Here is a 22,251-nt window from a genome sequence, read left to right on the forward strand (position 1 = left end):
TGACGTCACAAGGTAGAGCGCGGCCGCGCCTGCGCGATGGGAACTCTACGAGTCTTTAGGTGAATGAATTTTGCAGTGTTGACCTGGAGGAGAAAGTATGGGCTAGGGGTGGTGCTATCGCTAATGGCAACTGAGTCGAAAGACTGAAGCAGACTAACAGCGAATGGAATGTTCAAATACCCCATCAATTCCCTTGGATTAAACGCCAGAGAGCGTGAGTTTGACTCGGAGACGCCTCTCCAGGTGAAGTACTGCAATAACAGATAAGACTAGGAGGTGCTTAAAGACTTGGACCCAGTGGAAGTCAAAGAAGTTAGAGCGCAACCTTCGCGAACACACGCCCAACTGAGTCAAGGCGCTCTCACTTCAACCTGGGACTGGCGGCTGAACTAACATGGGCCGCGGCCGTGGGCGGGGCAGGTTTGAAGCGGAGTTCGCGCGCTGGGAGCGTTGGGCTGTCATTGGCCGGCGCCTGGCTTCCTTTGTGGGCGCTCTGCGTCACCCGGCTAGGGTTTGGGCGGGGCAGCAGGCTGACGCAGAGCCCGCCGCAACCAATCAGGACTGGAGAAGCAAGGCCAAGAAGGAAGCGGATCCGCGGCCGCGCAGTTAAACCGCAGCGAACTGCCCACTCCGTCTCCCTCCGCCGCTACGGGGCCTAAGCGGGAGCGGCTGGGACGGCGTCAGTGGGTGGGCTGGGGCGGAAGTGTAGGCGGAGGGAGACGGTGGCGACCGCGGGACCTTGCGCTCTTGTTGCGAGGCCCAGGTGGGCGCAGGGCAGGGGGAGGGGGTGGAGGAGGAGCCCGCGGCCCGGGCGGCGGCGGCGCCTGAGTTCGCCGTAGGGCTCCGCCTTGGCGCGGGCGGCGGTGGAGGAGGAGACTGAGGAGCAGGATGGCGGCCTCGGCCCTGTATGCTTGCACCAAGTGTACCCAGCGCTATCCCTTCGAGGAGCTCTCCCAGGGCCAGCAGCTCTGCAAGGTCCGTGGGCGCCGGGCGGGCGGGGTTCCTCTGCCGTATGCCGAGGGGCTGGGTGGCCGCTGCCCTGCACCCTGCCTGTCGCCTTCGCCTTGGGGATTTGGGAGTCTGGAGCCCCAGTTTCCCCCATCCCTCACCCCAGACTTCCTTTTCCCAGAGCCTGGGCATCAGGTGGGAAAAACGCATGAGGGAAAGCCAGCATCCTGCCCTTTCCCAGACCACCCAGAAGTGTACCCGGGCCCCATCGGCTTCCGAGGGTCTCGGGTGGGGCTGGAGGAGGCAGACACCTGTCTGTGCCACAGAGACCTGAGGTGGAGATATTTTCATCTCAAGTTTTCTGCCGGATCTGTCCTCTCCTTCCACCAGGAGGCAGGGGACGGTTTTTGCACTTTCTTGCTAGGAACCCGAAGCCGCAAAGCTGATGGCATCCTTCCCTGTCCAGGAAAGCGAAGCGACTGGTTTGGGAACAGAATGCTCTATGATTTGGAGCTCCTCCCATCCCATTAAAGCCAGGATGCTGTCTGTGAGCAACGGTGCAAAATAAGTAGTTTCACATTTAACCACCCCTTGAAATCAGTTCTGACAGCTTTCTTAATTTATCTGTAACATACTTTCTACGTCTAATAAAGACAAAGACACATATACCTTCCCTAAGGGATTATGTTGTGTTTGGCCATTTATATGATAAGTCATGCAGTTGTTAACATTGGGGACAGGTCTTTCTGATGTTTTAGACATTTGGCTAGATAGGGTAATAATTTTCTGCGACAAAATGAGATTTGGGACTCTGAGGTACTGACTAATGTATTCTCTTATTACAGGAATGTCGGATTGCACATCCTATTGTAAAATGTACTTACTGCAGATCAGAATTTCAACAAGAGAGGTTTGTATAATGAACAGTTTCTGACTGTAAAAAACAAATTATATGTAAGGAATTGAGTGTTATTCTTGTATTTTGAAGGTTTTTTAAAAAATGATTTAGCTTGTAAGATTTTAAGTCATAAACGTAGACTGTGAGAGTATTGGCCAAAACCAAAGTGGGTGTTATTTTACAACTAAACTGAAGTTTACATATGAGGAAATGAAGGGTAAATTAATGAGCAGAAAGTGTAAAGCCTTACTTGCAAAACTGCAAATATAAACAATTACTGTTCATCTGTTTAAAAAAGGTAAAATGTAAATGGGCCTGAGGAGGGATTAGTAGGGTTACCAGCTGCCTTCCAACTGCCACTGTAACTTGTTAGCAGTGAGAGAACAGTGGAACCTTTTAAACAGGTGGGTTCTCTTTGGAACACAGAAGAAATTAACTTAGGAAGACAAATAGAAAATGTATTCGTGAAGGTTAAGTTGGCACTGACATGTAATCCTGTACTTTAATAATGGCACGTGTGAAGATTTTGGGACTGGAGACAAGACGTAAAGTTTCTTTTTGCTTTGTTAACTAAAGAAATTTACGTAAAACCTAAAAATATCCTTATATTCACATTTTTTAAAAAGTACTTGCTCTCAGGTAGAATAAGTTTTAAAGCAGTATGAATCGTTGACTTATCCATTTACTTTTGTTTAACATTGTCCCAGTTATGCCAGAAAGCTACAGAAATGTGATCATATCTGTGTACTTTTTTTTTCAGCAAAACTAATACAATTTGTAAGAAGTGTGCTCAAAATGTGAAGCAGTTTGGGACAGTAAGTCTTATGTTTTCACTTACTATTATTATTACTGGTCGGTTAATGTTTTTCACCAAGCTTATAAAAAAATATGTCATGCCATGTTGTTGTGTATTTCATGGGGGCTGGGGATTTAGCTCAGTGGCATAAGCGCCTGCCTTGCAAGCAGGCAGTCCTGAGTTTGATCCCTGGTACTGATAAAAAGGAAAAAGACCAAAAAAAAAAAAAAGAAATTTCATGAAATAAAATTTCTGTAAACAAGTCTGATGAGGTGACAACATTTAAAAATTGCCAGATTGTGTCCGTCTTTTAAGTACTGTCCATTGAATTTCACTGTTAAAGATTCAAATAAAGCAAACTCAGTATTGTAGAGAACCCACTTATTTGCATGCTCAGCCTTTGTACTCTTAAAAGTTATTTTTAAATGGCTGCATAATTCAGGTATTTTTCACAAAACTTAGGACAGTATCCTAGCACAAATTAGTAGTTGGTGTTATTTATCACTGTTCAAAGTGCTGATCTTAGTGGTGTATACTATCCTGAATTTTTTTTGACTGACTGAGAAAATCCAGGGATACTCCCCGTAATTTATATTGAATGTGCTTATGCCACTTTTTGAAATAGAAAACAATAGTATCTATTTTTGTGTCATCTATAGTTAAAAATTACTGTTTGAATAAATGATTTTGTAATTGTGTTAACCAGGATGTTAAATTAAAAGCTTACTACATTCAAATTCTGAATACGTGAGACTTTTCTCTTGAAGCATATAGTATCTTTATTTTCATTCTTTGAGCACATTTTGAGTAAACTTATGTATTGTGTTACATGCCTTGCAAATAGAGTATGTATCTTATGATTGTTTTTAAATAGAAGAGTAGTAGTTTCATGACTCAGTATTACTTGAATCAGTGGAGATATGAATGTCATTGTCGAGGTAACATACTTGGCAGAAAACAAACTTTTTACCGACTAGTTTCCTTCATCCCCAAAGTTTCTGTAACATTGGATATACTTTGTGCAGCAAATATTTATTTCAAGTGTCTCAAAAAAAAAAATATGTAACTATTTTTCAGCCCAAACCTTGTCAATACTGTAACATAATTGCAGCGTTTATTGGTACCAAATGTCAGCGTTGCACAAATTCAGAAAAAAAGTATGGGCCACCTCAGACCTGTGAACAGTGCAAGCAACAATGTGCTTTTGATCGGAAAGAGGAAGGAAGAAGGAAGGTATGTTTTGTTCATATTATGACATCTGGAAGTTAATACCAAACAGGTTAAAAACTATACTTAATACACTTGAGAATTGATCTGTTCTTTGGATGCCTGAAAGCAGATTATTAGATTACAAGATAGGAAAAGTGAATTTTTTTCCTTTGCATTATATATCAAATTTGTTGATCAATTGCATTAATGTATTTTTAAAATTATTCAAGCCAGTTGCACCCTTACCACCCCATTTACTTGGGAGGCTGAGGCATAAGGATTGGTAGAGCCCAGTAGTTAAAGACCAGCCTGAGCAACATAACGAAGCCATATCTCAAAATGAAAGAAGAAAAAAGAAAGGTTATTCTGTGACTGTTCCTGCACTATTTGGTTGTCCCAGTGGGTCAAGAGGATTTAATTAAGTAAATCTTTTCACCTAAACGCCCATGTGCTGGTCACTTGAAGTTGCTGATAGCAACAACATCTGATGACACATTATCACATTAAATTCAAAGTTAATCTTCTGCCTTTTGATATGGGTTCATATTTGAAACCATTGTTTGTTTTTCTCTACCCACAGTGACCTAATAAGTTTGTTTATGCATGTGGCATTCCTCTGCTGATGAGCATTCACACAGGCCTCCTGTTGTCTATCAGTTTCAGTTGATTTGGAGGATGACTGTCTCTTTGAAGGGCTCCCTCAGGTCCCCACACAGCAATGTATGTACCTTAGTTGTAAGACATGTCCCTCCAGCAATTCTTGTCTGAACGAACAGAAGACAAAAACCCTATTTTATTTTTTGTAGCTTTTGTCTTAATTTGGAAAGAAGTCTTTTTCCTCTCCCCCTGATTTACATACAATTGATTCTCGTTATTTGCAGTAATTTGTGTTCTGTGAAGTGGCCAGAAACCCTAAATTGGCTATTACTGAGCTATGGCTCCTGTGGAAATATAAAATTAAATTCTTGCCTATGTTAGTTGACAAGTGCATAATTTATTTTGTGTTTTTGTTTAATGATGCCTTGTATTATTAATTGAACTCATGACTATCAGTATTAGTGATGCCTGCACAAAGCTTGTCTAACACGTGTTTTTTTTTTTTTTTTTTTTGTAAGGCACATCACAGCCTTTTTGAGCTTAGGAGTGCTACACAACATTTCAACACTGTCCCTTATGACCATCTCAAGCATATCAGAATCACTGACACAAAGCATAAAAGCCTGAAAAACACAGTACCAAATGTCAGGAAAAGGACAGTTGTTTGCAGTATAAGAGCTAAAGCAAGGAAGTGTAATCACCTTGCCTCAGCAGAAATGTATGCTATCTGGTGACACAAAGTTTTCATAACTCTTATCTGTGTGTAAATAACTGCAAATGTATTTCAAATATGTATTTTGGGTTACAGATACCTTTTAGCAAACAGGCAGTCTGGAAATAATGAGAATCAATTGTATATATTATTTAAGCTTTCTTGTTTCTCTGTAAATTCACAATACTTACTGTTGTGGAAAATTTTGATAATTAACACAGAAATAGAATTCAGGCTAGATTGCGTGAAAGTGTATTAGTTATTTGTGCTTATTTTTTAAGAATAAAGGTAACTTGTTTCTCTTCAAATTAAAAATGCCTCAAAACTAATGGAAGTACATCAATCAGCCTCACCAATTTTATAATCCTTTAAACAAGCATTTTCCCAAGTTTCAGAAAAGTGTAAATTTTACTTTGATTTTGCAAAAATTTTGAATGCATGCATTCACTAATTTTTGCATGTGTATGTACAGTGTAATTGGAAGTTGAACATTGTTTTACTTGATTTCGCTTATAGCCAGCTTACACATATGCTTAATTTAATACAAATATTTTCTTAAAAGGTTGATGGAAAGTTATTATGCTGGCTCTGTACTTTGTCATATAAGAGAGTTTTACAGAAGACAAAAGAACAAAGGAAGAGCCTGGGATCTTCACATTCAAATTCTTCTTCATCATCTCTTACTGAAAAAGACCAGCATCATTCAAAACATCATCACCACCATCACCATCATCACCATCGTCACAGCAGTAGCCATCACAAGTAAGTACTTCAAAATGACATCTTCTAAAACGCTTTCTGGCATTTTAATGCTATATCAGTGTTTATACTGGTGTTTATTTGCAGATGTTGACGGGGTGCTAGACTTGTTTACATGATCTTTGGTAAATTTCTTGAGTCTAGACTGCCTCCATACTTTATGAAGTATTTACAACTATACATCCAGATTATTTAGCTGTATATTACAATTATAGAACATTTATGGAATAAATTTGTAAAATGGTTATAAGTAAAAGTCAAAAATAGAAGTGTATCAGATAACACTTCAGTGATTTCAGTTATTAAAAATGTCTTCATTTTTGCATATTTACACCAGTAACTGAAAAGTATACAGTCTCTCATGCAGAACGCATTGTAGCTTTATCGTTTGTAATGTAACAGAAGCTTTTTTTCTTTCTCTTCTTGTTTTTCTTTTTTCTTTTTTTTTCTTATGTGGATTTTACCCAGGACTTTGCTCACAGTAAAAGTGAGCTACATCCATCCCCACCTGCTTAGAAGCATTCTTAGAGGTTCTCAAAGTGTAAGCAATACTGTTTGTAACTAGTGATAATTCATTATTTTTTAAAAGACAAGAACACTGTTTAAATAGTCAATGGATGTTTAGGATATTTTGCAACACATAATAGTTCTAATAAGATTGACAAGCCCTTGTTAAGCTGATGAAGATTTTATTTTATATTGTCACTTTTACTGTTGTGGGGTTTCTAGGTATGACAGTGGTAGACTGCAGGGCCAAGGACAGTGATTATAACCTGGCATTTGAAGAAATCTTAGAGCCTTTTATCAGATTATCTTAAGGACCAAAGGAACATAAATTTTTCTTGTTTTTGCTCCTTTTTAAGGAAAAAAAATGACTAATTGCATACCGGAATGGTATGTTCCAGGCCTTTGGTTTAGTTCTTTTGTTGTTGTTGTTGTTGTTTGAAACAGGGTCTCACTATGCAGTTCAGGCTTACCTTGTGAACTCACTGTGTAACTGAGGCTAGCCTCAACCTTGCAGGGATCCTCCTGCCTCAGCCTCCTCAGTACTGAGATTACAGGTGTGTGCCCCCACTCCTGGTTGCCAGACCTAACCTTAAAAGACCGCCAAAATTGCCTCTTTTTCCCATCCTTTGTAGATAAATTTGCTATAGCATGCTGTAAAACAACATAGTTACTATGTTTGTAAGGTTAGTACTACATGACAGTAACTGTTTCTTAGGGTTACTGAGTCAGTTATGTTTGACTCGTCTACAGTGATCTATATAAAATGGCATAGTATTTGCGTATGACCTGTGATTATCCATTCTTGTATCATCTCTTTGTTATTTGGCAGTACAGTATAAATGCTGTATAAATAGTTGTTTTGCAGTATTATTTAGGGAATAAAGAAAATCCATTCCTTCAGTGTGACATCTGTGTTAGCTTCTTGTTGCTGTGATAAAATACTTAGGAAACAACAGAGGAAAGATTTATTTTGGTTCAGGGTTTCAGAAGTTTCAGAACACGTTTGTCTGGCCCCATTGTTTTTAGGCCCATTGCAAGGGAGAAATACCATGGCAAGGAAGATTGCTTACCTTATGGCAGCCAGGAAGCAGAAAGAGAAGGAAAGTGGCAGAGGGCAAAGAGACCAGGGACAAGATACACCTTTTAAGGGAAGCCCCAGTGACCTTCCTCCATCTGGTTCCCAATAGCCCATTCAGCTCTGAATTCATCAGTGGGTTGGACCATTGGTGAGGTCAGTGCTGTTGTGATCAAGTCACCTCTTCATACTTCTGTCTCTAAGTGTGCCTCTAAATGTTTCTGCATTGTAGATCAACTCCTCATTGCGTGATTCTTTGGGAAACACTTCATATTTAAACCATAACAACCCCCATCGTGAACCTGACTTCATTTCTCCATCTCCAGTTGGTTGAGTCCTCGGATGGAGAACCTGAAGCTACAGATGGCCAGTTGTGACCATTTTTGAACAACCAGTTTATATGTAGGATTTTGTCATTTTTTGACAAGGTCTCACTAGATAGGTGAGGCCAACCTGAACTAGCTATGTAGCCCAGGCTGGCCTCGAACTCACTGTAATCATCCTGCCTTAGCCTCCAGAGTGCTGAGGTTGGAGGCATGTGCTGTCAGGCCCAGCTGTGTAGGCATCTATCTTAAATTGAGTGGATTAGAACAAAGATGAGGAACATAGGTACTATAGTAGGTGGTGCTTGGTGGGCAGGGCATGGTGATGATGGCAGGGAGTGGCACGAAGGTCATTTGACTTTGGGGAAATTAGGGTGAGAATTCCAAATGTTTCTTTTTACTGATTATTAACATATTTCTGCTTAGTGCTGCTATTTCATGTGTGATTATGTGACTTGCTAATGCTCACACTGTAATGAAATTATGAAAGAAACAAATTCCTCAGTGGAGTTTACCACTCATTGCCATGATAAAAAATAACTAGGTTGGTGGAATTACAGGTATTTCACCTTTGTGTTTGTTTACAGCTGATTCTTGTCTATTTTTTTACTTTTCCCTTTAAAACACTTATCATAACTAGGGAGTAGTAAATTTTATGTGACTAGATACATAATAACCATTTTACAGATGAGATATTGAGTGATAAGGTAGGGGTTAGGGAGTGATTTATTGAAGAGCAGGTACAACAGGAAGAAACATAGGGTTCATAAAAAAGTATTAAATGGTTATTAATTTTCCCAGTATTTGCAGTATGATTTCCTCAGAGTATTGACTGAAGAGTCAGTACTTTGGAGAGGATTTGTAGGCAACTATAAAAGAATCTGAAAAATTAAGATAGTCTTCAACCAGCTTGCCACACAATTCTGAGCAACTGAAAGAAAAAGCCTTGATTAAGGATTACAGGATAAATCTTTATTTTTTAAAAACATTTAGTTATTCACTTTGTTAGCCATACTGGGGATCAGGCCTGGGGTCTGGCTAATGCAAGGCAGCCGTTCTACTGCACCTCTAGCCTCAAAATGTTAGCCTTAAAGATACACATTTCCTATATGAAATAGTAAAGACAGCTGAAGTACAGTGAGTCCTAGATTTGATGATTATGGAACTCTGTTTTTATAGATTTATGCTCATATACCTCAACCCGTGGTGTGATATTAAGTTGAATTACAGAGATTTTTAAGGAAAAAAAAAGTCGGTCCCTCTCATTGTAGTACCTGTTCTAAAGAATTTAAGTTGGCTAGTAATTTGATTAGAATTTATTCAGTATGTTAGCTTAACTGAAAACTTTGTCTCTGAATATGATTTATACAATTTTATTTCTAACATAATTTTCATGGAGAAAACATTTTATAAAATACAGATGTATGATGTACACATTGGTGGCTGGGTGTGGGGGCACATGCCTCTAATCTCACACTTAGGAAGTTGAAGCGGCAAGTTTGAGGCTAGCCTGGGCTACAAAGCTGAATTCAAGGCCAGTCCAAACTGCCTAATTGAATGAACCGGTTCCTGTCTTAAAAAGACAATAAAAAAAGTTTAAACACATGTTAGTATCAGATGTTGTTTATGTTTTTCAGAATCAGCAATCTAAGTCCAGAACAAGAGCAGGGACTGTGGAAACAGAGGTAAATACATTAACATTTTCTAAAGTTTTTGAAATGCATTTTTTCTCTTTTTTTTTGTTGGGGATGGGTACCGGAAATCAAACTCAGGACCTCGTGTTTGCCAGGCAGGCACTGTGCTGTTGGGCTAAATCCCTGGCCCTTTGAAATATATTCCTAAAATTGTGATATTACTTTAACTTTGTTACATAGGCTTTAAAAAATTTTTAGTGATACTCAGTACTGTTTTAGGGGAAGAAAACTTAAAATTTGGTGCCTCTGCCTTTTTTACTCTAATTATTCTTATTATTAATGTTTGATTTCAGCCATAAATCCTCTGCAGCAATTCAGAATGAAACTCCAAAGAAAAAGCCTAAATTGGAATCTAAGCCATCTAATGGAGATAGGTAAAAATGAATTCCTTAGTGTTTGCAAAAATTAAACTTAGTTGCAGCTATGATTGTTTGCCAGTTATCTGATAAGAGCATAGAAATATGTTATCTGTACATTGACTTCTTTGAGTCATCTAGAAAAGTTAACATTTTAACTTAATTTTGGCAATAAGAAAGTGGCACTAAAGTATGTTGTTCTAGTTGGGGAATAAATTTGGGTATGCAAAAAGGAAACATCTGAATAGAGAACATTATCTTAATTGTTCTTCAGAAAAACACAGATCTGATTGTAATTTTTGATTGACCTGCTTAGAAAATGTTTTTAGATTTAAAATATGAGTATGACTTTGTTTTAGTTCATTAGCCAAAAGTTTGCTGATGTTACTGTACAAATTGGCTGCCTATTGCTTTACACTAGAAGTATTGACCCCCTAAAAGCTAATACTGAATTATATTTCTGCAGGTGTATGTAATGTGTGCCATTAGTAAGGTAATTTGCCAGTTGCATCCATTTCTGTCAGGTACATATTTTTTTGCATTAGCCTTAAGGATGTTTGTGGAATTGTCTTACTTTATGCAATTTGAACACCTGCTAATTTTCCTTCTACTTCACTTAACTATGTTTTACTTTTTTTTTTCTTTTTAGTAGCTCTATAAATCAGTCAGCAGATAGTGGGGGAACAGACAATTTTGTCCTTATAAGTCAACTGAAAGAAGAAGTGATGTCACTTAAGCGTCTCTTACAGCAAAGAGACCAGACCATTTTAGAAAAAGATAAAAAGGTAAGAACATGGTTCACTGAAGCCTGATAAGATTTACATTTTGACTCTTGCTTGATAAAACAACTTTTCTTTTAAAAATTTGGTTATGTTTGTTATATATGATTCTTATGAGATAAATTTTAAAAGCCCATATTAGAATCAGTCATCTAACAGATAAGTAAAAATTCTTTTTGAAAATTTTTGTTTCCTAGAATAATAGAGCTAATAGAGTAGTAATAATTTTTGAACGTTAGTTTTTAGCCAGCATGCAATTTTAAAAAAGATTTAATATGTTTGTAAATGAGATAAAAGTGAAACGTTGTCTAAATTCTTGTCATTTAAAAAAGTAGTTGAATATAGTCCTAATACATGTATCACTTCAAGTCAAATAACTGACAAGAAGTAGTCTGGTAACTTTTTGAATAGTAGTCATTAGTAATGAGTAGCACATAGGTGTTTAGGATCATTTAGTTAGTGGGACTCAGTTTCTCAGTTAAGTAAAGAGAAATATCCTATATGTTGTCTATTTAGTGAAAAGAGTAATACTAATAGAAGTACAAACACATCTAAGATTTTCTTATGAAATCAGAATGATATAATAGCAAGTAGGCGTTGAGCTAGAGGCAAGAGTTTTGAAGTCACTCTGCCATACTCAGCTTCCAAGCACAGTTCTAACCCTTTCTGTATGACCTTCAACTGAATGCTTTCATTTCTTTTAAGTCCTAGTTTTCTTATTTTAAAAATAACATCAAAACTACTTTGCAGGGTTCTGATAATTAAATGAGCATGCAAATTATATTAGAGCTCCTGAGATGCATAAATGCTCATTGGTGCTATTAATAAACTTTTTGTCATCTTTGAGGGTAGAACCTATTTTTGTGCTTGTTTTATGGTCCCAGACAGTTTAGGTTGATCTATGTTAAATACCTCATGTAGCAAGAGAATATTAAAAACATACTTTTTAAAATTATGTTTAAAACATGATCATAAATAGACATGTGAATCATTTATCTCTGAGCAGCTATTGTAGTACCAAGTTGGCTTTTATGTCTACTGTTCAACAACTTTTGTGTTATGGTCTCTGACACTTTAATGGTTAGTGAACTAAAATTTTAGCACATATACCTTAAGTAAATTCAGTGGATGAAAATTCAAATTGATATGTAAGATAAAACTAGGATAGTTATGGATATCTCTTTCTTGTAGTTCTTTTTGATTGATAATGCTTTTTTTTAAGATTGAGATTTTATAGAAATATACTCTGCACAGAATTTTAGAGACAACCAAATTGTGTCTACATTAATCTTGAAAATAGTTGATTAAGATGCCAAGTTTCAGCAAAAGAGCAGTGATTCAGAAACCAAATATCAATAAATTATGTTTACTGACTAGTTATTTTTTTCCTGTGACTAGTCTGTAGTTTTGAAAGTATCTGAAATTTTCTGCAGTTGGTATACCTCTTCAAAAGAAAAACACAGAACACCAATGCGGGGCTGGGCTTGGTGGTGCATACCTATAATTCCAGCACATGGAAAACTAAGGCAGGAGAATCTCAGCAAGTTCAAGGACAGCCTGAACTGCATAGTGAAACTGGGTCTCAAAAGACAAAAAACCAAAATAAAACAACCAAAACACAATGGGGTTTGAAATTAGCAGAGTTATAAGGAAAATAATTATAAATCTAAAAGAGCTGCACATTTTTAACTTTTTCTTGTACATCGCAGACAACCAAATTGTTTTCCTGAATATATTTCGTATACAGTTATTGGGACTTCAAAAGTCAAGCACGGTGTAAAGCATGACGATAAAAACAGATAGATGTGTGTCTTCCAGAAGGTGATAGTCTGAAAGCAACTCATAGTGTAGTAAGTAGAACAATTATCTTAGTTGATCAGTGTGAATTGGCATTTCAGAAAAGGAATTCTTGTATAAAAATTAGTTAATCTTTGAATCTGTCCAAAGTGTCTTGTTTTGAATATAAGACACTGACTTGTTGAAGTTATGCATCCTTCACTTTACTAGGTACTGGGTAATTATGAAGAAAAATATATAAATATATAAATTTTTTAAACCCACATAACATTTAAAAATAACCTGAAGCTGCTTCTGTATGGTTCTGATAATGAAATTATTTAACAATTTTTAGTTAGATATTTCATGATTTATGTCATTTGTTTTTATAAAAAAAATAATGTGGACTTTGCTTCCTGAAACCACTGGGGAGTTTTTCTTACGTTTGTCTAAAATAGTAATTCTTTTCTGTGCTCATTCTATGTTAGTTTTGTTCTTGAGTAAAATTAGTTTTTACCTCAAGTAAAAATGGCATCTTGGTGGTATAATCCTGGACAAAAGTTTATAAAGAAAACAACTCTTAGGTGACTTTGGTACATTAGCCGTAGAAACTTGCCTAAATTTGAAATGGGGTTTCAGAGAAAGATACTACTAGAGTATGTTTACTTGATCATTACATTAACAGCAAAAAATTAAAGAGTGTATTCAGGGAACTAAGGGTTAAATGGGGTCTTTAGTGCAATTATTTATTCTTTTTATCTCCAGATCATGAAAAACGAGGTGAATATTGAAAACTAATTCTCAGGAATCTTGAATGAAGGAAATGTATGTTGTCTGCAGTCATTTAAATATGAGTATAGTTAACCTGTGTACTACGACTTGCAAATACTTGCCCTTTGTGAAAGTTTTATTATTGAAAAGGTTATGTTAACCTGAAAACAATTTAACCATTTCGTTTGTTCAACACATACTATATTTTGACTTACGTATACTATATTTTGACTTACGTACGTCAAGTATTTTCCTTAAGCTTTTCTTTCAGTATACCAGTTGTCAAACTATCCAAAAGCAAAAGAACTTCTCAAAAGTTTTGCTAGTGGTATTACCTTTTTTTATTTTTTGTTTTGTTTTGTTAGTGCTGGGAATCAAACTCAGGACCTGTCACTTGTCAGACAGGTGTGTTCACTGAGCTGTTTCCCTGGTTCCAGTCAGGTTTTATCTTAACACTAAAATTATGTTCTGGTGAAGTACACAAGACTCATTGTTTCATAAGACAAATTGTAGGTGAATTATAAAACTACTATTAACATCTTCTATTTTTACAATGAACGAGTTTATTGTAAAGAATATTTTTCAATGGTCTGTATACATGGGCAAAAATTACCTATATGTGTGCGCACCCAATGTGCATATGTCTCCTTTTTCTTTTAATCTTAGTTAACTGAGCTAAAGGCAGACTTCCAGTACCAGGAGTCAAATTTGAGAACAAAGATGAACAGTATGGAAAAAGCTCACAAAGAAACTGTGGAACAGCTTCAGGTAAATGATGTTATTTATGTATAGTAACAGTCAAGGAAGGCTGTCCTTAGATAATAGCATTCATTGACTTAGGGTGAATGAATATCACTATTGAATGTATATTTGTTGCATTTTCTCTTTTTATGTTTTTAGTCCTGACCCTGACAATAAAAAATATTGTTGAAATCGATCTGAATTGAAATGCAGTTCAGTATATTAGCCATAGAAACATGCCTAAATTTGAAATGGGGTTTCAGTAAAAGATACTATTATAATATGTTTACTTGATCATTACATTAACAGCAAAAATAGAGAAAATATTCATGGAACTAAGGGTTAAATGGGGTCTTTAGTGCAATTATTTATCCTTTATGTCTCCAGATCATGAAAAATGAGATGAATATTGAAAACTAATTCTCAGGAGTCTTGTATGAAGGAAATGTATGTTGTCTGCAGTGATTTAAATTAAGAGTATAGTTAACCTGTGTACTGTGACTTGCAAAGTGCCAGACAACTGTAACAGCTAGTCATCCATTCTCAACCTCAAGAGTATTACAAAGTGTATTAAGCAGGGTTTAAATATGCAGAATGCAGTGTGGAGAGCTATCAAAGTAGCAACAAGGGTAGAGCATCATGTCCGGCCTTCAGGGATGGTGAACATCCAACGTGAATTATTCTTAAAGCTTGTTATTACCTGCATGATGCAAATTTAGAAATGAAATCACACTAAATTAATTACATATTCTGTATTGCATGAATTCTTATATTTGTAGAACTAATATTTGAGTAACACAGTTTTAAAAGTCCAGAGATTTAAATCTTAAAAGAACAGATGATGTCAGCACAGACTTCAGACTTGATGAAGGACTAGTTTTGAAAGATGGAAAGCCAGCCAACCCACTCTTAGTTATTGTTCTTTTGTGTGCTTTAAATGCTATTTTCAGTAATATTGACTAGTCTCAGGTTGTGGTTTTATATCTTTGCAAGTAGCTTAAATTGAATACGACTTAGGTACCTGCTGATAAAATCACAGTACAAATTGTCTGGTCTTAAACCTGATTTTACTATTAAAAATTTGAAGAGCTTCTCATAGAACCTGGGATATAATAGGCATTTAAGTAATTTGTTAAATGCCCATCTGCCTTCTGTCCTGAGAAACTGCCTATATCATATATTAGGCCTCTTGTATATTAATTTCTGTTTTTCACCCACTAGCAAGTACTACTTTTAGTTTTTTGATATTCTAATTAAACTTCAGTGAATGACTGCCTGGAATATAATCTTCCACCTGATCTCTGAATTAATGTGATGTATTCAAAGCTCTGAGGTAAATCCAGAATGAGATAACATCGTAACTATGAGTTAAGGATGATTTAACGTAGTACTATCCACTGCTCAAAAACCAATTTTTTAAAACTAGTCATGAATGCTGAAAAACTCTTTTTGCTTTACCCTTAAGCCTGCTTCCTCTTAGTAGCTGAAGTTTCATATACCATAGTAGCTAATATTTATATAAAAGTAGGATATTTTCAAAATTGTTTCACATATGCTTTCTCTTTATCATCACTGAGTTATACGAAATGAAACTGTGGTCAGAAAATTAGTAAGAAATAGAAAATTATCTTCTGTCTCAGTTTTTACCTTTTCTACATTGAGCCTACTACTTCAGGTTAGTCAAAGGCTTTTTTTATTTTGCTTTTTAATCATACCATTCCCTGTACCTTTTACGTTATTTCTAGAAACACTGTGTCATAATTAAATGCCATCTTTTTATCCCCTCCTTTTGGCAGCCAGTGTGGGATTCTGTAGTGAACTCTGAGTAAACGTAGTTATTTCCTAATTTTTAAAAGTGGAATATGATAAAGAAACTCCATAATTTGTCTTGCTGTAGTAACTCATAAGATATTTTAAATTTTCAAACATAGGATTAAGCACTGAAACTCAATAAAACAAATGTGCAAAATACCCCATAGACTTCCAAATAAAAATTTTGTTCTTTTAATGTAGGTAAGTGGCTAAAAGGAGAAACTTAACAGTTGAAAGCCTACAGTATACCAGTCATTATTTTAGGTTGCTTTACATATTTGATTAGTTCTTTTGTTTCTAAAGAACTGAAGTTTCTGTATTACACATGAGAAGATAGACTCCAGATAACATAGTAAGTAAATGTCAGAACCAGGATTTAAAGCAGGACCTGTGTAATTCTGATATTCTTTCCTTTAGGGCAACATGTAATTTGCTTATGATTCTAAATAATTTTGTTTACTTTTGCAGGGAGCATAATGAAAAATTTTTAAGATGAAATGTTGTAATGTGTATTTAAGTGTTAACATTGTAAAATTAACACTTTTCTGCTAACTTGCGCCACCAGTGGTAAATGCATGGCTAGATTCATAATACAAATGAGTCTAATGACTTTCATCCATCTTTTTACTAATAAAATTTATAAAAAGTCAACCAATGAAATAGTCATACATGTACCACCAGTGGTGCAAGCCGTCTAGTAGCAAGTCATAGGAGTTACATTCTCATTGTGAATATTTATTACTCTCAAGGTAAATGTGGATTTGTATTCCTTTAACAACTGGTGCACTATTTATCTTAAAGGCTTTTCTTAGATAACTTACCAACAAGTTAATGTGTTGATCGTATGACTAGGCACTAAATACATAAATCCAGATTGGAAATTTGCTGCCCGAGCATTAAAAGGAAAAACTGCTTTTAAGACTTAATATTTGAGATTTTGTACTTGGAATATAAAAACAGCTTTTAATTTTTAAAAATTTCTTGATTGAGAAAAGATAATATGAAGTTTCACTTTGTAGCCATTTATTGTATCAGTATAAACATTTAAATAGTGCTTCTTACAGATCTGGAGGGGTCTCTTTGAGGCAGATTTACAGATGTACTCTTTTTTAATGTTCTTTATGACTTTATGTTTTGACATTTTAATTTCTTAAATTTTCAGGTTTTGGTTGGCGGGTCTGTTATAGTTTTAAATTAAATATGATGTGGCAGTTATGGACATATTTTTAATTACCACAGTGACTGCTGTGCTGAGTAACAAAGCTGAATAATTATGAGTGTGCTGCTTGACTTTCTGTGCCAAGCATCTCAATCAGTTGGCCCTCTGAATTACTCAAATTGTTGTTTATATCCCTATTGATGATTTTTAAAGTTTGAAGTCAATACTGAGTTTGAAACTGAAACTTCATTGTTACCTCAGTTACTTAATAACTATTAAGTAGAGCAAAATCCTATTCATCTTGCAACTAAACATAAAATGACTTCATTAACAAAGTAGCCATAGCACTGAGAGTATTTGCGGTTAAGGCCCATAGATCTTAATTAGGAAGAACTTGGGGGAGAGTGAGGAAATGGAAGTTCAGATGCTAGAAGGTGTTTATATTTCATTAAACTCCTTTAATGTGGCATATAGACGATAGAGTATTATCATGCAAAGGCTAAATATAGAGTAGAAAATGAAGTGCTAATGTTAAAAATCTGTCTTAAAAAACATTTAAAAACCTATGAAATAAAATGTTTTTAAAACATTAACCAGAGGATATCTTTTAAAACTTCAAAATTGTGTCATTGAAATACTTGTATATATGAGGGATCCTTATTATGTTAAGTTTCCAGAGATTGGAGATTATGTAGAATGGCAGAGGCAGGCAAAGTATGAAAATACTCTGGAAGTTTCTACTATCCAGTCCTCCTTACTAAACACTAGTGATTGTCGTAGTACATTGGATCAAGGACTTGCATCTTTGTCAGTGATAGACGAGATACTTTATAATGAAGTGCAAATTCAGTTTAGATCATTGGCAAAATGAAATTTAGAGTCTTTGCAAAAAACCAAACAAATTAGGCTTTATTGAAATTAAAACCAGTAATACAAAACTGCTTAGATCTTACCAACACAGTGCCAAATGACTGGCAAGTAATAGATACGTAAAAGAAATTGTTAGTAAGAGATGGCCTTTGAGAAAGTGATGAGTATTTTTGTAAAAATGATCTGTTTTACACTTGTTCTCCAAGAAGGTAAACATCAAATGAAAGACTTTATTCAGCTTGCTGGAAAATAATCTCACTTGATTCATTCTTTAATTTTTATTAACTAAAAATCAATTTATTTAAATAATTTTCATGTTGTAAGTAAAAGACCAAGTATTTTTTCCTGTATTAAACTTCGAACCTTCTTTAAGTGCATTCATTTTATTACTTTCTTTGTAGCCAACTGTGTCTTCAGACAGCAATTATATTAATATAGACATTTACCAACGGGACTGATGAACCAGTCTACAATCTTCTTTCTACTTATCTATAACCTGAAAAGGATGAACTTAAATACACTAACTCATTTGATCTGTTAGTTTTTCAGTGCAATCTTTTGTTACATAAATAAGCAACATTAATGTTAAGTAGTGTTTTTCAGGATGATTCAATATGTCAGACTTTAAATCTTGAATTTTTGTCTCTCACAGGCTAAAAACAGAGAACTACTCAAACAGGTTGCAGCATTGTCAAAGGGTAAAAAGTTTGACAAAAGTGGAAGCATACTAACATCTCCTTGAAAAAATATTTAAGTGTTTCTGCTTATAATGTAAATTTGGGGGAAGAATTCTGTGAAGCCCTTACATTCTGTGTAGTGCAAAAAATATTTTTACACATCAGATGAATTGATGTGTTTCCTATTCACTTTTGTAACTGATATATAGCATTTTTTAAGTTGTAAAACATTCAAATAAAACTTCAACTGGTTTGAAGTAACTTTTTAATTATTTGATATCCAAGAACTTTTTGCCAGCAATAGTATTAAACAGTTGTAAAGGAGTGCATGAGTAGTGCTCTTTATAAAATGCAACACGCAATAATAGAGTAGGTATGGTATTAAAAAGTCAAAGCAGCAGGGTTTTTGGGGGGTTTTTGTTTAACACTATGCTAGATTCAGATAAATAGTTTTCAATTAGGAGAACAAAAAGTTTTGAACAAGGAATATGGTTAACACTGGTATTTTGGAATTGTATTTTTACTTTGCATCAACATGAATTCATAAATTTAGAGAATCATGGTGCTTTTATTAAATGAATTCCAGAGTACATGTAAATACATTTTTAGAAGTTATATCATCATGAGTTAGTAACCAAGCATTTTCATTTTTTAGTATAGAAGTCAATGTTTATTGTACAGTATCTTGAGGTAAAATGTGTTTTTGTTTTGTACAAAACTACTGTAGATTTTTACTTACAAGTGCCTTTTGCCACCTAATGTTTTTATTTATAGGAATGCTGATCTTTTGTACATAGTTTGTTTTAAAATCATGTTTAATGTTTGTATATAAATGCTTATGTACAGAAGCCTATTTCAAAAAGAAATCAAAGTTGCTAGTAATGTTTTTGAAGTTGCATTAAGAACTGATAATGCATATAGACTAGATGATTTTGTGGTTAGTTTTTGTGTGATACTGGGAAGCTGTTGGTGACTGAATGCATTGAATTATTTTGAAATCATTACCTAAAAATTTAATTGTAAATCAATTCTGATAGAGTAATTTTATTTTTTGTTATATGGCTTCGTGTTCATATTTTGTGAGTTACGTGGTTTGCTTTATATTTTTAATATAAAATTCCTTTAAAACTTATAATGTTTCTACAGTGGTCATAATCTGCATACCCTATAATTTGTGGGGATATCTAAGTTAATATTTATGTATATCATACTTAGTTTATAAATTTAATGCAAATTTAGAAAAAATTAAGTAACTTTTTATAATCTCATCTATGCTTATCTTAAATTGGAGTCTAAGATTCAGGCACTATGTATAAGTAAATTGTCTCAAAGTCTTTAAATTTTTCTATATAAAGATGATGCGAGATAGGTTATATGAAGTTATTGCCTAACTATAGTCTGATCTAGTAGTTTTTAGTCTGCAATGGATTTGATCTATTTAATTTCAGTTTAAACTTTTAGTTCAGTTTTGAAAGCTCAGGCATTGTTAAATACACTGTATAGGATGAAAGAGTTCTTTCCTTTAGGAATTTGTGAACAAATGTTTTAAGTAAATTTTTTATTAAATTGATGAATTTTGAATGTTTTTAGACAAATGTTGATTATGAATTTCATAACAAAGTTTGGCTTTCTTAAGACCACACAATGATTGTAACAATTCTTATTAACATGATTCGTGTTTCAGTTGAGTTTCCTTACAGTTGTTCATTGTTCATTATAAAATGATATTTGTCCAATTTGGAACAGTACAATCTAGGATAATTTTCAAGTAACAGTAAATGATTGAGTCAATAAGATTTGAAAAAAATTAAACCAGCTATTTTTAATTGCTCTTCATGAAGTAATCTTAAATTTAGTGTTGCTCAGCAATTGTAGATAATGCCTTAACATGGATTTTAATGTTTGCAAGATTTGCTAAGTTCACAAAATAATAGGCATTATCTTTCATTAAAATTTGTAATGTTTTATATTCTGGTTTCATAGCCATTTGTCAATCCACAGTGGTCATTATGGTTCTAAAATAAACTTTCAGACTTCTTATACCTTGTTGGAGATGCTTCAAAAGAAACCTCCCAACTCCAGCTAACATCAAAATTAAAAATCAGTTTTAATAAATAAAGCTTTGTAATTTTCAAGACTAAAATCATTAAGGGGCTTCACAGTATTTAGTCCTAATTAAAAACCCTCTCTTTGTTCTATAACCTTATTTATAAATTAAAATTTTTGCAATTGTATAAACTAGTAATTGAATCCCAGTCTGATCTATAGTGTACTGACATAATGAGCTGATACTCTTTAAATGTGGACCTATAAGGAGAGATTTTATGGTGTGCTGTATTGTGCTTTTAGCCTGTTTTCCACAGTTAATTAGCATTTAAAAGTGAGAGTCATTTTGACTCAAGCTATTTATGTATTAATAGCCTTGTGAATATTGCAGTCCTTTTTAGATTGTATTGGTCTAAATATGCGTTCTGCAGTGAACCTGTTAAGCTGTTCACGTGTACATATTATTGAAATACTGTACTTGTACACATCTGACTATTGACATTTTGTACTTTTTTTCTAAATCCAATATTTCACAATAAAATCTTGTCAAAAGCATTGCATTTATTTCCTATTCCTAATGTGATTAATTAATGTATACTTAAAATTATTTCTCTTTAACAGTTTTGGAGGCCAGAATCCCCAAATTAGTATCAGTGGACTGAGATCAACATGTTGTGAGGGCTGGTTTCTTCTGTTGTTGCTGAAGGAGAATTTATTACCTTGATTTTTTCAAATTCCTGAGTTGCAGTTCTTGAATTCTGTGAGCTCACTGTTCTTCCATCTGCAGAGCCAGAAGTGTAACATCTTGACAGTGCTCTCTTCCTATCTTCACCTGGTCTTCTCTCTTAGGTCTTGTAATCTCCCTATATTCCCTCTGATAAGGGCCTTTGGACAGTGTTGTGTCTGTCTTCAGTTCTTCACATAATCACATATGCAGAATCCCTACTATTCACAGGTTGCAGGAGTTTTTGACATAGATATCTTGTAGAACCTCTATTGAGTCTACTGTAAAGCCCGTTTTCCTCATTTCCCACCGTGTAGTCATAAAGCTTATTTTTTTGCTACATTTGAGAATCAGTGCTATAAGAAAAGGCATGAAGTGAGAAAAATGGCTTAATGAATAATAAGTAGAAGACATTCTAGGAAGAATTGTGGTATGAACATGGAAGGACTATTTGGAACCCCATTTTAAATGTTATTTGGGCTGAGGCACTGTCGAGTTTGGAAAAGAAGTAAGACCAGATAACTAACAAAGCATCAAGAAAGAGTAAATGGGCGTATGGATTGATTTTTGTGTTCTGTTTTCCAAAAAGAATTTATGGTAGTTTGGTTTAAGTATTTTGCATGTAGCAAAGTTACTGCACAAATAATAGTTTAACAGGGGTATGTGTATAATCAGACATACCTAAGAAATTAAGGATAATCAAAAAAGTGACTTGGATATATCAAGTTTACAATCAATTTTCAGTGATGCTACCCCTACGGTAAGTGAAAAAAACTTAATTCTCAACAATTCTTTGGCAAGAAACTGGTATATGATTTAAAATGCCCCATATGTTTCTCTCTTATTTAATGCTGGTGTGAGTGCACATGCTGCTGATCACCACTGCTCGAGAAAACTGTTTTGCTTGCCCATTTTTTGATTGAATCTTTTATTTTGGGTTTTGTTTGTTTGTTTTATTTTAAAAAGCAAAAAAAAAAGAATAGAAATACAGAATTTCAAAAAAGAAAAGTAGGGAATTAATA

General features: G+C 34.8%; 1 protein-coding gene across 5 annotated transcripts; it reads left to right on the forward strand.

Annotated features, from left to right (window-relative positions):
- The first annotated feature begins 13 nt into the window (after positions 1 to 13).
- Fam76b (family with sequence similarity 76 member B) lies at positions 14 to 21,060 on the forward strand. 5 transcript variants are annotated; one of them, XM_063256207.1, is made up of 10 exons: positions 14 to 243; positions 1,794 to 1,858; positions 2,607 to 2,661; positions 3,720 to 3,875; positions 5,723 to 5,922; positions 9,462 to 9,509; positions 9,812 to 9,892; positions 10,524 to 10,659; positions 13,867 to 13,968; positions 18,435 to 21,060. In XM_063256207.1, exons 1-10 carry the CDS (start codon positions 169 to 171, stop codon positions 18,522 to 18,524), a joined length of 1,008 nt encoding a protein of 335 aa, XP_063112277.1. In that variant the 5' UTR covers positions 14 to 168; the 3' UTR covers positions 18,525 to 21,060. The 5 variants fall into 5 exon arrangements, with proteins under 5 accessions (XP_063112277.1, XP_063112278.1, XP_063112279.1 ...); XM_063256208.1 differs by lacking the exon at positions 14 to 243 and adding an exon at positions 266 to 975 and having other exon boundaries at positions 18,184 to 21,060; XM_023566275.2 differs by lacking the exon at positions 14 to 243 and adding an exon at positions 267 to 975 and having other exon boundaries at positions 10,527 to 10,659.
- Positions 21,061 to 22,251: the final 1,191 nt, after the last annotated feature.

The sequence above is a fragment of the Cavia porcellus genome, unplaced genomic scaffold (assembly GCF_034190915.1).
Source record: "Cavia porcellus strain 051 isolate PalLab524CR breed Dunkin Hartley unplaced genomic scaffold, mCavPor4.1 scaffold_9, whole genome shotgun sequence".
NCBI classification, from domain to species: Eukaryota; Metazoa; Chordata; class Mammalia; order Rodentia; family Caviidae; genus Cavia; species Cavia porcellus.

What these genes read in the sequence shown, in the direction of transcription:
- Fam76b (XM_003472648.5), top strand. Translation starts at nt 889, where the DNA reads ATGGCGGCCTCGGCCCTGTATGCTTGCACCAAGTGTACCCAGCGCTAT. An exon ending in TCAGAATTTCAACAAGAGAG is followed by an intron (nt 1,859 to 2,606) that starts GTTTGTATAATG and finishes TTTTTTTTTCAG; the next exon opens with CAAAACTAATACAATTTGTA. An exon ending in ATGTGAAGCAGTTTGGGACA is followed by an intron (nt 2,662 to 3,719) that starts GTAAGTCTTATG and finishes ACTATTTTTCAG; the next exon opens with CCCAAACCTTGTCAATACTG.